This window comes from Hippocampus comes, unplaced genomic scaffold (assembly GCF_001891065.2).
Source record: "Hippocampus comes isolate QL1 unplaced genomic scaffold, H_comes_QL1_v1.1 scaffold90, whole genome shotgun sequence".
In the NCBI taxonomy this organism is placed as follows: domain Eukaryota; kingdom Metazoa; phylum Chordata; class Actinopteri; order Syngnathiformes; family Syngnathidae; genus Hippocampus; species Hippocampus comes.
Genome location: NW_017804912.1, coordinates 209,681 through 222,975, shown reverse-complemented (window position 1 = coordinate 222,975; position 13,295 = coordinate 209,681). Strand labels below are relative to the sequence as shown.

At 50.4% G+C, this 13,295-nt stretch overlaps 2 protein-coding genes across 4 annotated transcripts in view; one reads left to right on the top strand and one right to left on the bottom strand.

Moving 5' to 3' along the window:
- polr1b (RNA polymerase I subunit B) overlaps positions 1-5,255 on the top strand; it is an 8,212-nt gene extending 2,957 nt beyond the window's left edge. The window contains exons 7-15 of the mRNA XM_019884853.1: positions 23-194; positions 370-541; positions 893-1,308; positions 1,442-1,612; positions 1,694-1,850; positions 1,938-2,134; positions 2,382-2,632; positions 3,138-3,645; positions 4,329-5,255. Of these exons, the coding sequence (XP_019740412.1) occupies positions 23-194; positions 370-541; positions 893-1,308; positions 1,442-1,612; positions 1,694-1,850; positions 1,938-2,134; positions 2,382-2,632; positions 3,138-3,645; positions 4,329-4,703 (2,419 nt within the window). The 3' untranslated portion in view covers positions 4,704-5,255. The remainder of the gene's footprint in view (positions 1-22; positions 195-369; positions 542-892; positions 1,309-1,441; positions 1,613-1,693; positions 1,851-1,937; positions 2,135-2,381; positions 2,633-3,137; positions 3,646-4,328) is intronic.
- kdm4aa (lysine (K)-specific demethylase 4A, genome duplicate a) overlaps positions 5,153-13,295 on the bottom strand; it is a 10,354-nt gene continuing 2,211 nt past the window's right edge. The window contains exons 6-22 of one of the 3 annotated variants that reach the window (XM_019884862.1): positions 13,024-13,073; positions 12,855-12,958; positions 12,596-12,733; positions 11,895-12,097; positions 11,698-11,831; positions 10,753-11,147; positions 10,414-10,501; positions 10,151-10,335; positions 9,615-9,819; positions 9,445-9,521; positions 8,547-8,602; positions 8,353-8,461; positions 8,074-8,262; positions 7,295-7,465; positions 7,080-7,199; positions 6,489-6,581; positions 5,153-6,307 (exon numbers count right to left, since the gene is read on the bottom strand). In XM_019884862.1, coding sequence (XP_019740421.1) covers positions 6,167-6,307; positions 6,489-6,581; positions 7,080-7,199; positions 7,295-7,465; positions 8,074-8,262; positions 8,353-8,461; positions 8,547-8,602; positions 9,445-9,521; positions 9,615-9,819; positions 10,151-10,335; positions 10,414-10,501; positions 10,753-11,147; positions 11,698-11,831; positions 11,895-12,097; positions 12,596-12,733; positions 12,855-12,958; positions 13,024-13,073 — 2,458 coding nt within the window. In that variant the 3' untranslated portion in view covers positions 5,153-6,166. Of the gene's footprint in view, positions 6,308-6,488; positions 6,582-7,079; positions 7,200-7,294; positions 7,466-8,073; positions 8,263-8,352; positions 8,462-8,546; positions 8,603-9,444; positions 9,522-9,614; positions 9,820-10,150; positions 10,336-10,413; positions 10,505-10,752; positions 11,148-11,697; positions 11,832-11,894; positions 12,098-12,595; positions 12,734-12,854; positions 12,959-13,023; positions 13,074-13,295 lie in introns of all 3 variants that reach the window. The other 2 variants (XM_019884872.1, XM_019884879.1) reach the window with 2 other exon arrangements.

Here is a 13,295-nt window from a genome sequence, read left to right as displayed (position 1 = left end):
AACGCCTTTGGTCTCCCCGCAGCGAGTGCATCTGCATCCACCTGCAGACGGGCCTGGAGAAGTTCCGGCTGCTGTGCCTGATGTGCCGCAAGCTGTTCAGCTTCGCCAAGCGGGAGAGCCTGGAGGAGAACCCGGACGGCATCGCCTGCCAGGAGGTCCTCACGCCGGGGCAGCTCTACCTCATGTTCCTCAAGGTCAGCGCCGTTTGCCCCGTCAATCGTGACCAGCGCTTCCAAATGAGAAGCCGCGTGAAAGAATTGCCTTTTCATTGTTATTCATCGTATTGTATTTCATTGGTGAAAAAAACTGAAGTGGCCCTCGAGCCCAAACGTTGTGGCGTAAAAATGACTGACGTGTGCGGTGCGGCAGGAGAAGATGTGGGCGTGGCTGCTGTCAATCAAGTCGGCGATGGCCAAGCGATCGAATCGCCTGAAGGGCGGCTGGACGGCGGAAAACATCATCAAGATGTTCAACATGGGAAGCGAAGTCACCAAACCCTTCGAGTACCTGCTGGCCACCGGCAACCTCAGCTCCAAGACGGGTCAGCGCCGCCTTCTGTCTTCCGGCTTCCGCAGCAGCCTGCAAAGCGGACTTGGGCAGGCAGGGTCAGGCTCTCAAACGAAGGGAAGGGGTTCAAATGAAGCTTTCAAGACAGGGGGGAGGTTTCAAAGTAACACTGCAAGGTGAAGCTTCAAATGAAGCTTTGAAGGAGGGTTTTGGTCCTATTCCAAGCAATGGCTGGGGTTTGAAATGTCGGTTTTACGACACGATTTTTTTAAGGTTTAAATGAGGGTTTGGCCACAGGGTTTGAGTTCCAAGTCCGTCTTTCTAGGCTATGCGATGTCAAGTGGAGGTGTGCCGTTGTGAGCGGGCCTCTCTGTCCTCGTGTCAGGTCTGGGCATGCTGCAGAACACGGGCCTGTGCGTGGTGGCCGACAAGCTCAACTTCATCCGCTACCTGTCGCACTTCCGCTGCGTGCACCGCGGCGCCGCCTTCACCAAGATGCGCACCACGTCGGTGCGCAAGCTGCTGCCCGAGTCCTGGGGCTTCCTGTGCCCCGTGCACACGCCCGACGGCGAGCCCTGCGGCCTCATGAACCACATGACGGCCAGCTGCCAGGTGGTGACGGCGTCCGCGCCCACCGTGGGGCTGCCCGCCCTCCTCTGCTCGCTGGGCGTGGCCCCCGCCGACGCCGCCCCCGCCGGCCCTTACGACGACTGCTACCCGGTCCTGCTGGACGGCGCCGTGGTGGGCTGGGTGGAGGCCCGCGCGGCCCCCGGCTTGGTGGACTCGCTGCGAAGGTTCAAGGTACGCCAAATTGCACGGCTTTTTGCAATCTTCCTGAGCGCCGTGCTCCTTTGGCTTCTGGAAACGTTGCGGAAACTTCGACTGTGAATTTTCCTGCGCCTTTGCAACCGCAGTGAGCCTGTTCTTCCTCCAGGTTCTGCGAGAGAAGAAGGTTCCTCCCTGGACCGAGATAATTCTGGTGCCCAAGACGGGCAAAGCCAGCTTGTACCCGGGCCTGTTCCTGTTCACCACGCCGTGCCGCATGGTGCGCCCCGTGCGCAACCTGGCGCTCGGCAAGCAGGAGCTCATCGGAACATTTGAGCAGGTAAGCTGCAAGCAAAGCCCAAGCACACGCGAGAGCACCTTTTTCTTTCTCTTTTTAAATACGTTGCCGTTTCTCGGCCAGCTTTACATCAACGTGGCCGTGACGGAGGCGGAGGTGGAGGCGGGCGTCAGCAGCCACCAGGAACTCTTCCCGCATAGCATGCTCAGCGTGGTGGCCAGTTTCATCCCCTACTCGGACCACAACCAGAGTCCCAGGAACATGTACCAGTGCCAGATGGGTGAGTGCCGGGATCGGACGGGCTTCACGCACGAAGCTTTTCCCGGTTGTGACTGTGTGACTGCGCCGCCGTCGCCGCCGTCTCCAGGTAAGCAGACGATGGGCTTCCCCCTTCACGCTTTCCGGGAGCGTTCGGACAACAAGCTGTACCGGCTGCAGACGCCGCAGAGCCCGCTGGTGCGCCCGTCCATGTACGACCGTTACCAGCTGGACAACTACCCCAGCGGCACCAACGCCGTGGTGGCCGTCATCTCCTACAGCGGCTACGACATGGAGGACGCCATGGTCAGCAGTGCCCGGCACGTTGCGACTTGCTACACGTCCGCTGTGTTGCCCCCCCCCCAAAAAAATAAGAATCAGATTAAGGCATTATTAATGTAATTGTTAGTTGGAGCCGAAAATATGTGAATGGTTCCCTGGACATCAAAATCGGGTTCATCGTGATTCAGTAGCATGGACTCCTTCACTAATTCCCGCGACTAAAAACCTTCCATTGTTTTTTTTTTTTTTTTGTGCGCCCCCTGCTGGCCAGATCGTGAACAAGTCGTCATGGGAGCGCGGCTTCGCTCACGGCTGCATCTACAAGACGGAAATGGTGGACCTGGCCACGCAGGCGCGGGGCCAGGACGGCGTGGTGTTCGGGTCCAAGCCGGGAGACCCCAAGGTTAACCAGCAACTGGACGCCGACGGGCTCCCCCCGGTGGGCGCCATGCTACGCTACGGCGACCCCTTCTACAGCTACATCAACCTGAACACCGGCCAGGCCTTCGTCACCTTCTACAAGTGAGTTCGCTCCTGCTCTCTCTCTCTAGCACGAGTGATTTTGGTTCACCGTGCACGCAGCCTCACCGGATCGCAAGTTCTTCCGAAAGGTCAAAATGTCAACTCTACAGGGTCCCAAAAAGAAGCGTGTTATTTAGATACGTCACCAATCTTTGCTTTTTTTTTTTTAGAAAACTCAGCATCAGCAGATAATCACAGCATATGTACATAATTTTTTTTTTTTTTTTTAACCGTTAGCAAACAAACACCTTTTTTATTCGACCATCTCCAAACTTAAGCCCGTAACAACCACCAAAAAAAATCCTTTTGCTCCAAACGATGTCAAGTCATAGCTCGAATTCAAGGTCTTGATGAGGGCTTTCTTGCATTGTCGCCATTTTGTTAAATATCCACTCGTGTGCCGAGAGAAAGAGTCATGACTGCTTCATTTTCGACTTGACTCACCTGCAATCGCGTTGACGGTTCGGGCGTTGTCTTGAGCGGGGCTAACCGGCTCTCCCCGCAGGAGCCACGAAGCCTGCGTGGTGGACAACATCAAGGTCTGCGGCAACGACACCGGCACGGGCTCCTTCAAGCGGGTGTGCATCACGATGCGGGTGCCTCGCAACCCCACCATCGGCGACAAGTTCGCCAGCCGTCACGGCCAGAAGGGCATCCTGAGCCGCCTGTGGCCCGCCGAGGACATGCCCTTCAGCGAGAGCGGCCTCAGCCCCGACATCCTGTTCAACCCGCACGGCTTCCCGTCGCGCATGACCATCGGCATGCTGATCGAGAGCATGGCGGGCAAATCGGCCGCCCTGCACGGGCTGAGCCATGACGCCACGCCCTTCGTCTTCTCCGAGGACAACTCGGCGCTCGACTACTTTGGCGAGACGCTCCGGGCCGCCGGCTACAACTATTACGGAACCGAGCGCCTCTACAGCGGCACCAGCGGCCTCGAGCTGGAGGCCGACATCTTCATCGGTGTGGTTTACTACCAGAGGCTGAGGCACATGGTGTCCGACAAGTTCCAGGTAAATGCACGGCCATGACCGAGACGTTTTTTTTTTTTCCCTTCTCAGAGGCCGATTCGGCTATTTGGCAGGATACAATTCCGACTGCCGTTTATCGATTGGGGAAATAGAAACAAACATTTTTTTTTTTTAATCGCGTAACTCATTCTTTCAGCACATTGTGTCTTCGAAAAAGACATTCTTGAAAATGATTCCTTGGCCCCCGTTCTCGCTATCTTGCAGTAAAGAAATGGGAGGCAATGGTGTCACTTTGAGGTAACGAAAATGACAACTCGCACGCTTCTCCAAAGTGGCAAACCAGGCTCGCTTCAAACTGTTTATCGTTCCTAACTGAAGTTTACTGTGAAACAAAAGAGAATTAAACTTGGTATATTTAAACACCAAAATGGTCCAACCATATATTGACAAAAGCTAACAAAACGCCATACATGAGACATCAGTAAGCCGCATTATTAGTTCGTCTGAGAGGATAAAGATTACATGCCTGTCAGCCTTAGTTTCCAATTCTATACAGTTTTAAATTTTATTTATTTATTATTATTATTATGGGTCAGTTGTCCTTTTTCCACTGATTTCGGACCGTTTTATCCGTTTCTCTTGTTGAGGCGAGGTCATTCGAGGCGGGCCTGTGAAGATTTGAAGGCCAGCTCATTCCCGCAAACTTACCACCGTTTTACTGGCAGGTGCGTACGACGGGGGCACGCGACAAGGTGACCAACCAGCCGGTGGGAGGCAGGAACATCCAAGGCGGCATCCGCTTCGGCGAGATGGAGCGCGACGCGCTGCTGGCGCACGGCTCGTCCTTCCTGCTGCACGACCGCCTCTTCAACTGCTCCGACCGCTCGGTGGCGCAGGTGTGCGTGGACTGCGGCAGTTTGCTGTCGCCGCTGCTGGAGAGGCCGCCGCCCTCGTGGTCGTCCACGCGCCACCGCCGCACCGTCTGCACGCTCTGCGGCAAGAGCGACTCGGTGGAGTCGGTGTCCGTGCCCTACGTCTTCCGCTACTTTGTGGCCGAGCTGGCCGCCATGAACATCAAAGTCAAGCTGGACGTCAAGTGAACGACGCGGGGGGGCTGCTTTGTGTCGAACACACTTCTGAAATAACACTTTTTCTCAGTTTTACTTTGACTGATGTACTCAAACCAATGGAGACCTCTGCATACTCTTCAGGATCTGGACATTCACCTATTTGTGTGGGGTTTTTTTTGTTTTGTTTTTTTCACTTTCCCCTCCCCTGATGAAAAACGCTTATTGACGACATATCCCAACTTGTTCAACAATGTAGATTAGAATTGAGCTGCAATGTTAACATAGCCTAAAAGACAGCTGGAAAAAAATGTTGAAAAAAAGACAGTGGTCTGAATGCTATCTATCTATATCTCTCTCTATATAATTTTTTTAAACTGAAACAACTTTTACAAAATCGTTGAATATCTGGAAGTGTATTTTGACATTTACACACAAACATCTTTTACAAAAGACATACATTTCTTTAAAAAAAAAAAAATAATCTCTCGCCAAAGCTACACAAGCTGCCCTGCTAAAAGTTAAAAGCGCTTTCAATTTAAATTACAAAGTGGAAGGGAAGACATTAAAAAAAGTCAAATCTTTTAAAAAACGTTTCTGTTTGTGGTAGAAAAAATAGCATCTGTGACACATTGGGGAGGGGGGGGCGCCCATCAGGCACAATGACACGTTAGGGTACGTTAGCTTAGCTAAGCTTGTTTATCGCCTTGCTGTCAGCGGAGCTGCTTTTTTTCCTTTTTTAATGGCACATACATATTTAAATTTTAATCTAATATACACGTTTTTAAAAATGTATCCGTGACAAGCTAGGCGGGCGGCAAAGCTAACGTGGTCATGATTGCTTTATGGATTTTTTTGTGTAAAAAAAAAAAAAAGGCGTTGAAAAGCACCAAGTACTGTACAGGTTTAAAAAAAAACAACCGCGCACACCTGCGTTTGGGATTAGCAGAGCGCGCATGCCGTCATGTGAACTGGTGAAAAAACACCGAGCCCCACACATGGTGTGGGGGGTTGGATTAAAAATGTTGACAAGATTTAAAAAAAAACTTGCGCACAAAATGCTAATTTGCGGCCAAATTGAACTGGTCTAAGTCGGCACTGTTATTTCAGCAAATGGAGCGCACCTTTTTCTCAATAAAGTTTCTTGCAAAGGTGTGCTTCATTTGCTTCACCAGACATAGAAGTCGACAGCCAGTCCGCATCCGCATTATGTGCCCAGGTAATGTGGACAATTTGTTCCCATGTGTGGGCTTTCGCAAGTGCATGATGTCAGAGGCGTCGAACGGCGTGAAGACACTTTCCCGGAAACAAATGTGAGGTCAATGAAATGAAATACTTTGCCGTCCTTTTTCTCCTTTTGGAGAAGGAGAAAAAAAAAATACTGCCCTTACCTCTGTTTAGAAGAATAAAAAAAGTCCTGATTTTTGAAAAAAAAAGTTACAAAAAAGGAGTCCCAAGTGGTCCTGGCGGTGGGAGCAGGTCACCTCACTGGTGAGCTACTCCATAATGGCTCTGTAGATGACCGGTTCGATGTAGTCGCCGCGGTAACGCGAGTTGATGACCCGCTGCCTCTTGGACTCCCGGATGATCTCCTTCCCCTCGAAGATGCCGTCGAAGCGCATGTCCGACGCTTTGGACTGCGCACAAACATGGCGGCGGCGTTACAGACGATACGATGAAATGGTGAACTGCCGCGTGTTTGGGATTCATAATTCGAGTCGCTCCCGGGAACGACGACGACAACTCATCAACTATCAGCTGTCATTTCGTACGTAGACCACAGTGGTGGGATCTTGTTCGACGGGGGCGGCCACTCACCAGCCTGGACTTGACCCTCTTGGGCAGCTCCTCATCCAGCGAGTAGACGTCGTCCCGCTTGGCCGTCAGCTGAGAGCCATCCTCGAACTCCACCTGCGGGCACACGCGGCCGTCACGTGACAGCCGCTCACGACGACTCACATTTTCGACACGTTTACGTCAAGCACGTAAAGATTCACTCGCATGAAAAGAGGTTATAAATAAATAAATCGATAATTCGAACATACGGGGAGACAGGTGGAGCAAGGGGGTGTCAAACCCATTTTTGTCGCCAGCCACATTATAATTCCCGTTTCCTTTGGAGGGCCGTGATGACTGAAACTATATAAAGAAGTCAAGAATAACGTTTTATCCAACTGTTGTTAAAGTAACTCTAATGAGGGATTTGGAAACAAGAAAATGCTTACAATATGTCACGGATTTTTTACATGTGAAAATTTGAAGTTTTGGTACACATTTTGGCAAGTATCATGGAAGTCGTCACCTTTGATTTGCTTTCGCGGGCCACTTAAAATGATGTGGCGGGCCACATCCGGCCCCCGGGCCTTGGGTTTGACACCCGTGGTGGAACGGTTGGGTTGAATTTCCTACCAGGTACATCTGGACGACGCGGGACGCCACAAACTTGGCACCGTAGACCAAGCCGTCCGGCCAGCGCACCTGCACCGCTTCGCCCTGGGGGGGCGGACCCAACTGGGCGCAGTCGCGGCTCTGCCGGGTCACAGGGCACACGCGCGCTTTGACGCCTTTCCCGCACTCAAGTGTGTGTGTGTGTGCGGGGCGGGTGCGGAAAAAGGAAGACCCACCACGATGTCCTCGGGGAAGAGGTTGTCGCTGAAGGAGCCGTCGTCAAAGTTGACCTGGTAGAAGGTTTCCTTGGAGAGCTGCACCACGTCGCACTGGTAGTAGCGTCCGTTCTTGTGCTTGCAGATCACCTTCTGGCCCACCGTCAGCTCCTGCATGGCCGCCTTGTTGCGCTGACGCGCGGCGAGGCAAAACACGGCCAATCGTTGAGCCACACGGCCACTACTTGCCAGAAATTCCTTCTGTTCTGGCTTTTTATCCAAAATATGCAGTCCAATTTTTTTTCCTCAAAATAGAAAGTGATTGTCGGAAAAAAACCACAATGGGTTTTCATTCAGTAAGACTCTCTGGAAAAAGTCTGACAATTCAAGAATATACATCTTTTTCTCGATAACAGCCTTTACAATTATTTTTCTGGAGAAAACGCGACTCAAAAAGAAATTGACTTTAGTCTATCAAATGTTTCTACTTTTTTTTTTTTTTTTACCCACGCTTAAGAATATACATCTTTTCCTTGAAAAAAATACATCATTCTTGAAAACATAACATGACTGTATTTTCAAAATAACTTGAATAATATCCTCTATTCAAAATTTCTGGGAACAACTTTTATTCCCCTTATCAATTTTAAACTTTTCCCTAAAAAAAAAAAAAAAAAAAAAAAAAAAAAAAAAAAAAACAGTACTGCTGTAGTATGACTTTTTTTGATCTTGAAAAAAAACTACTAGCTTTATACAAAAAAAAAAGGAGTCTTTAATTTAAAAAACGCGGGCACGCTGACCTGGATGTGCGAGGGTCCTTTGTGTCGGCAGCAAGTGACGTGCACGACGAAGGGCCAGTCGTCGGGCTGCATGAGCACGCCGGCGGCCTGCGCGCACGTCGGGTGGTAGGCGGTGGGGCAGCGCCCGTGCGAACACTGCACGCAGCAGCCCGACGCCTTCTTCATACGCTTTTTGCAGTAGTAACACTTCTGAAAAGACATCGCTCGGTCGTGAGGACCAACTCAAACATTGTTCACCGCATATTCTCTATTCACTGCCCCCCCTCGCCCAATCCTCACCAGTTTAAATCTCTGCAGTGGGATGCCGCTCAGGTCCACAGGACTTCTCTCCGTGACGTTGACGAAGCGAGCCTCCAGCACGGCCACCGCGCACAGGACGTGCACCCACCTGCCGCAGCGAGCCCGCCCGTTAGTCCACATGGGGGCGACGCGCTGACCTTTCAACGGCAGACAAAAGCACAAAACAAACCTACTTGTTGTTGTTGGCCTTCTGCAGCGCGCCCCCCCGCAGACAGCACAAGCAGCAGTTCTGAAATGCAGAAAAAAAAAAAAAAAAAAAAACTAGCGTGCTTCCATATACAGTACGTGGACATGTTATTTAGATGTTGGTGATAAATAACAATAAATAAAAAGCCCATCCGAAGGCTTTTTGTTTGTCGGAGGTGTGCTCTCATTCTGCACTTCTCTCGGAAAAAAAAATGATGTCTATTGACTTTTTAAAATTATGATTTGATGAAAACCTAGTTTAAATTTGTTTAAAAAAAAAGAAGCTACATATTCCTTCTGGAAAAATACTTAATTCTGGTCACTGGACAAAAAACAACAAAAAAAAAAAAAAATATATATATATATATATATATATATATCAACACAGTATAAATTCACCAAAACCGTTGGTCTGCAGAGTATATATATATATATATATATATATATAAATCATTTATAAATATTTTTTTAATCTTTTTTCCCCGAAATCATCCAATTTTTAATCTTGAGAAACATGTTAATCTGGAAAAATTATATTTTGATTTTTTTTTTCCTTGAAAAGTTGAATTTCTTACATAATAGGAATTCAAATCTTCTAATTACACAACCTGAGTCAAGTAGCTGTTGAAAAAAAAATATAACTTCAAGATATTTTCAGAAAAATCCGTCAGTGGAAAACTCAAATTTTTAATCTAAAAAAAAACATTGAATTAAAAAAACCCCCACTTCATTCAATGTGAGACTAATTCAGTCTCGGACACTTTTTTTTTTCCTCGAAAAAAAAAACATTTCCTTTAACAAAATGTTATGATGGCGAAAACATTTTTTTTTTCTGCTTTGTGGTGCGAAATGTTCAGGCTCTTGTACGGCGGCGGGTGCGCTCACCTCCGTCATGGCGTTGGCTTTGCAGCGGGCGCACTTCCAGTCCTTGCTGACACTGGCAGGATCGACTCCATAACAACCTGGAAGGGGACAAAATGCCCAGAAGTCACCCTGCCGCCCTCGAGACGGTCACGACGGCGGCGACGGCGGCGGCGGCGGTGACGCTGACTGACTGGCGTGGACGCGGACGCTGCAGTGCGAGCAGCTGACCAGGAGGCTGGTCCCGTCTTCCTCCAGACGCGGCGTCGCCGGCGGCTCCTCGCACTCCGAGTCTTCCTCGGTGGTGGTGGCGAAGCACGCCTCCGGGATCAGCGGCTTGGTGCGCATGTGCCCATTCGCGGCCATGACGGGCGCATTGGTGCCGCTCGCGCCTTCCGTCTGGAAACAGGACGGCGTCACAACTTTTCACCAGAACTACTGTTCTCGAAAAGTACAAGTTGTTTGAAAGACGATTATAGTCCTGGAAAAATCCAACATTGCTTCTCGCAAGTTTTTTTTTTTTTGGGGGGGGGGGTTTGGGGGGGGGGGGGGTGAAGGACCCCCCCCCCCAAAAAAAACTCTTTCTGATCTGACTTTCTTCTCACACAAAAACATACAAAAAAATAGGACATGAAATTGGTCCAACAGAGCGAGAGAGGAGGGGAAAAAAAAAATCAACGGGTAGAATGTTGACGCTGAGGATGAGGACAAGGTTGAAGTCGCGGCGTACCTGCTGGTAGGCGATGAAGAGCGAGCAAACGGAGCAGTAGGGCGGCTTGGAGCCCGCCCTCCTGTTGAACTCGCGCTCCTTCTTCATGTTGGGGGGTCGACTCTGCCACAGGTGGGCCAGAGGCTTGGCCCAGCTCTCCCCCTCCAGGCCCCCCTCCGCCACAGGGGATGCCTCGTCTGGAGCTTCTGACACACACACACACACACGGACACATCTGACAAATGGACCACATGCACCAAACGTTTGCGGTCCCGCGGGCGCACCTTCATCGCTGTCCTTGATGAGCGGGTGGTGTCCGGGGAGCTGGCCCAGATCATTCTGCCGCGCGGCGCCTCGAGCCTCTTCTGACCTCTGCTGGTCACAAACCGTATGGTTATTTGACACGCCTTTCGCATCCCCTGGAAAAAGTTTATGCTTCACACTTGACGCCGGCGCCGATGTGGATCTCAGTGATGCCACGCCCCTTTCTACCCACTTCATGAAAAAAAAATTGAAACATTCGAGCTGCAATTTATGCACAGGGATTAGCTTTTTCCAACCGTTGACACTAAATGGGAAGCCGGGAAAGTCACGGTTCGGATTGAACCCGAAAGATGGCTCACATCATCAGGACTCACTTTGTTGACGTCTTTGTGGCCCCTGCCGCCATCGTCGTCGTTTTCGTTTTTGGGCGCGGCCTCTTCCTCGGCATAGTCTCCTTTGGCGTAACTGTGCACGTGCAGGACATCGGCAGGGCTCAGCGTCCTCTGGAACGCTTTGTGTGCCGACACGCCGCCGCCGCCGCTCGGACCGCGGTCCTCACCGCCCACCTCCGCCGAGCTCGGCGGAACCGCCTGGCTTTGTGCGGGCTCGGGCGCATGGTTTGTGGCAGGCTCAACCTCCTCCTCGTCCTCTTTCCTTGGTGAACTTTCTCGTCTCTCAGGCTTTTCTTCTTCTTGGTTCTCTTTTTCAATTTCTTCTGTCTTCTGAGGCTTGAACTCCAATTTGACTGTCTGATCTGGGAAAAATAATCAACAAGATTAGGCCTCCGTTCAACAAGGCACAAAGCTTTTCTTTGGCTTTTCCGAGCGACGTATTTCCTTTAAGTGCTTGTGTGTTAAAAATGTAATTGAAAATATTTTTTGTTAAATTAGAAAAACTAAACTTTTAATTTATAATTTAGGTTGAATTTTTTTTTTATGTCAAATTGAACATATTAAAAAATATGTCATTAAAAATCTTTCAAATATAATTCCCTTTTTAAACTGTTATTAGATTTTTTTTTTCTCTAAATTTCAACAAATCCAAATTAGGGATAGGCGACTACCAGGTATGGATGTCCGGCCCATACTGGTCTTATTTGAACGTATCGGGTGCTCATGGAGGCTGCCAATCCCAGCCACCGATACCGAAGCCAAGAAATCTGTCATCGTTGGCGGTAGTTGGCGCTAAGCTTCAACAATTTGACCCATCATCATCTGTATCAGAAAATAGGGTCTTTGTTCACAATTTCTTGCCATGGCGTTAAAACAATGTTTTAAACAGTCAAACCCAAAATGATTCATTACCGTGCGTGTCTGGCTCGACTTGGGCGGGAGCCTCCATCTTGGCCTTCTTGGGCTCCGCCTCCTCTTGAGCCAATTCGCCTTTGATGTCCTCGGCGGCATCGAGCGGTCGCTTCGTGGCTGTCTGAGCCTTTGGGCTGAGGCGCGGAGACGTCCGTCAAGACAGGGCAGGACGGCAACCCGTCCACGTACTAGCTTACCTAGCGGGCGGGCGGTCGCAGTCGCCCGCGTCTTCGCCGGGAGTCGGGCTTTCTTTTCGGAAGATGGCGGCCTCCGGCGTGGGCTCGGCATGGTCAATGGGAGCGTTGTCCTTGCCCGCCTTCCAAAGCTTGTAGCGCTCCGGCTGGAACTTGCGCACAAACACGTCCATGGAGATCTTCACCATGTCCTGGCGGCACGAGCACTGCGGCCGGACAAGAAGGCAGAAATGTGACGAGAAAACCAGCGCAACATTTGAATCGCGGCGATGATGCGTGTCAAGTCTTCGATTGGCTGTGTGCCCAGCCAATCGCAGGGCACACAGAAACGAACAACCATCCGCGCTCACAATCACGCCTCGGGACAATTGTTTGGAATGCGGGAGGAAACCGGAGTACCCGGAGAAAAGCCACACCAGTACGGGGAGAACATGGAAACTCCATATGGGGAGGCCGGAGCCGGAATCGAACCCTGCACCTCTGTACTGTGACTGCGTGCTGACCGATCGTCCACCGTGCCGCGGCAAATAAATCAGTTACTTAATTAAATGATGTTCAATCATTCCATTTTGAAACACATTCACTGTTTTGATTTATTTTTTAAGTGAAACAAAATCAGTAACATTTTGTTGTTGTTTAATCGGTTAACCGATCCATCCGTCCGTTATCGGAACCGCTTATCGTCACGACGGTCGGCGGCATACCAGCGTGGCGTGTTTGCCGTAGTCGATCCAGCGCTGCATGGCAAAGTTGGTGGACTCGGCGCAGTTGAAGCCGTGGTTGAATCCGGCGTGGTAGCTGAACGGGAAGGTGACGATAAACTGGCCCGCTTCCTGTGTCACCTGCGCCATTCACGCCCGAGCGGGACCAAAAACACAAGCTGAATAAGGGAACATACTGGAGGCGATCCCGCTGTTTAGGATTCATGTCGCGTGTCGGCTGAAAAGCAGAAGCGAGCGTCACCTTTTCAAAGGGGATTCCGTACTTCTTGAGGATGGACGGCGAGATCAAGGTCATCTTGTGGCGCAAGAAGGCCTCGCAGCTTTGGGCGTTGCCAGGAAAGAAACCTAGGGCGCAAAAAACACATCAGAGGAACACCTTCCTCTTTATCAAAATGAAGGGCAGTACATACCCTTGGCAAGACGCTCCAATCTCCTCCCGTGTTCCGGCGGGACGGCGTACCTGGTCAAAACAGAACATCAACAACAGATGAGCTCGTGAGGGGACGAACAACACCGATGTGTCAGCACTGTGCCGACCGAGTGTGGACGTGTGAAACCGCGTATTGGTGCGTGTATGGCTTTAACGAAAATACATCATGTGACCATTACAGGAAGTGACGTTTGAATGTTGGATTGGGGGGGGGGGGGGCCAAAAAAAAGGGGGAGCTTTGGAAAAAAAAAA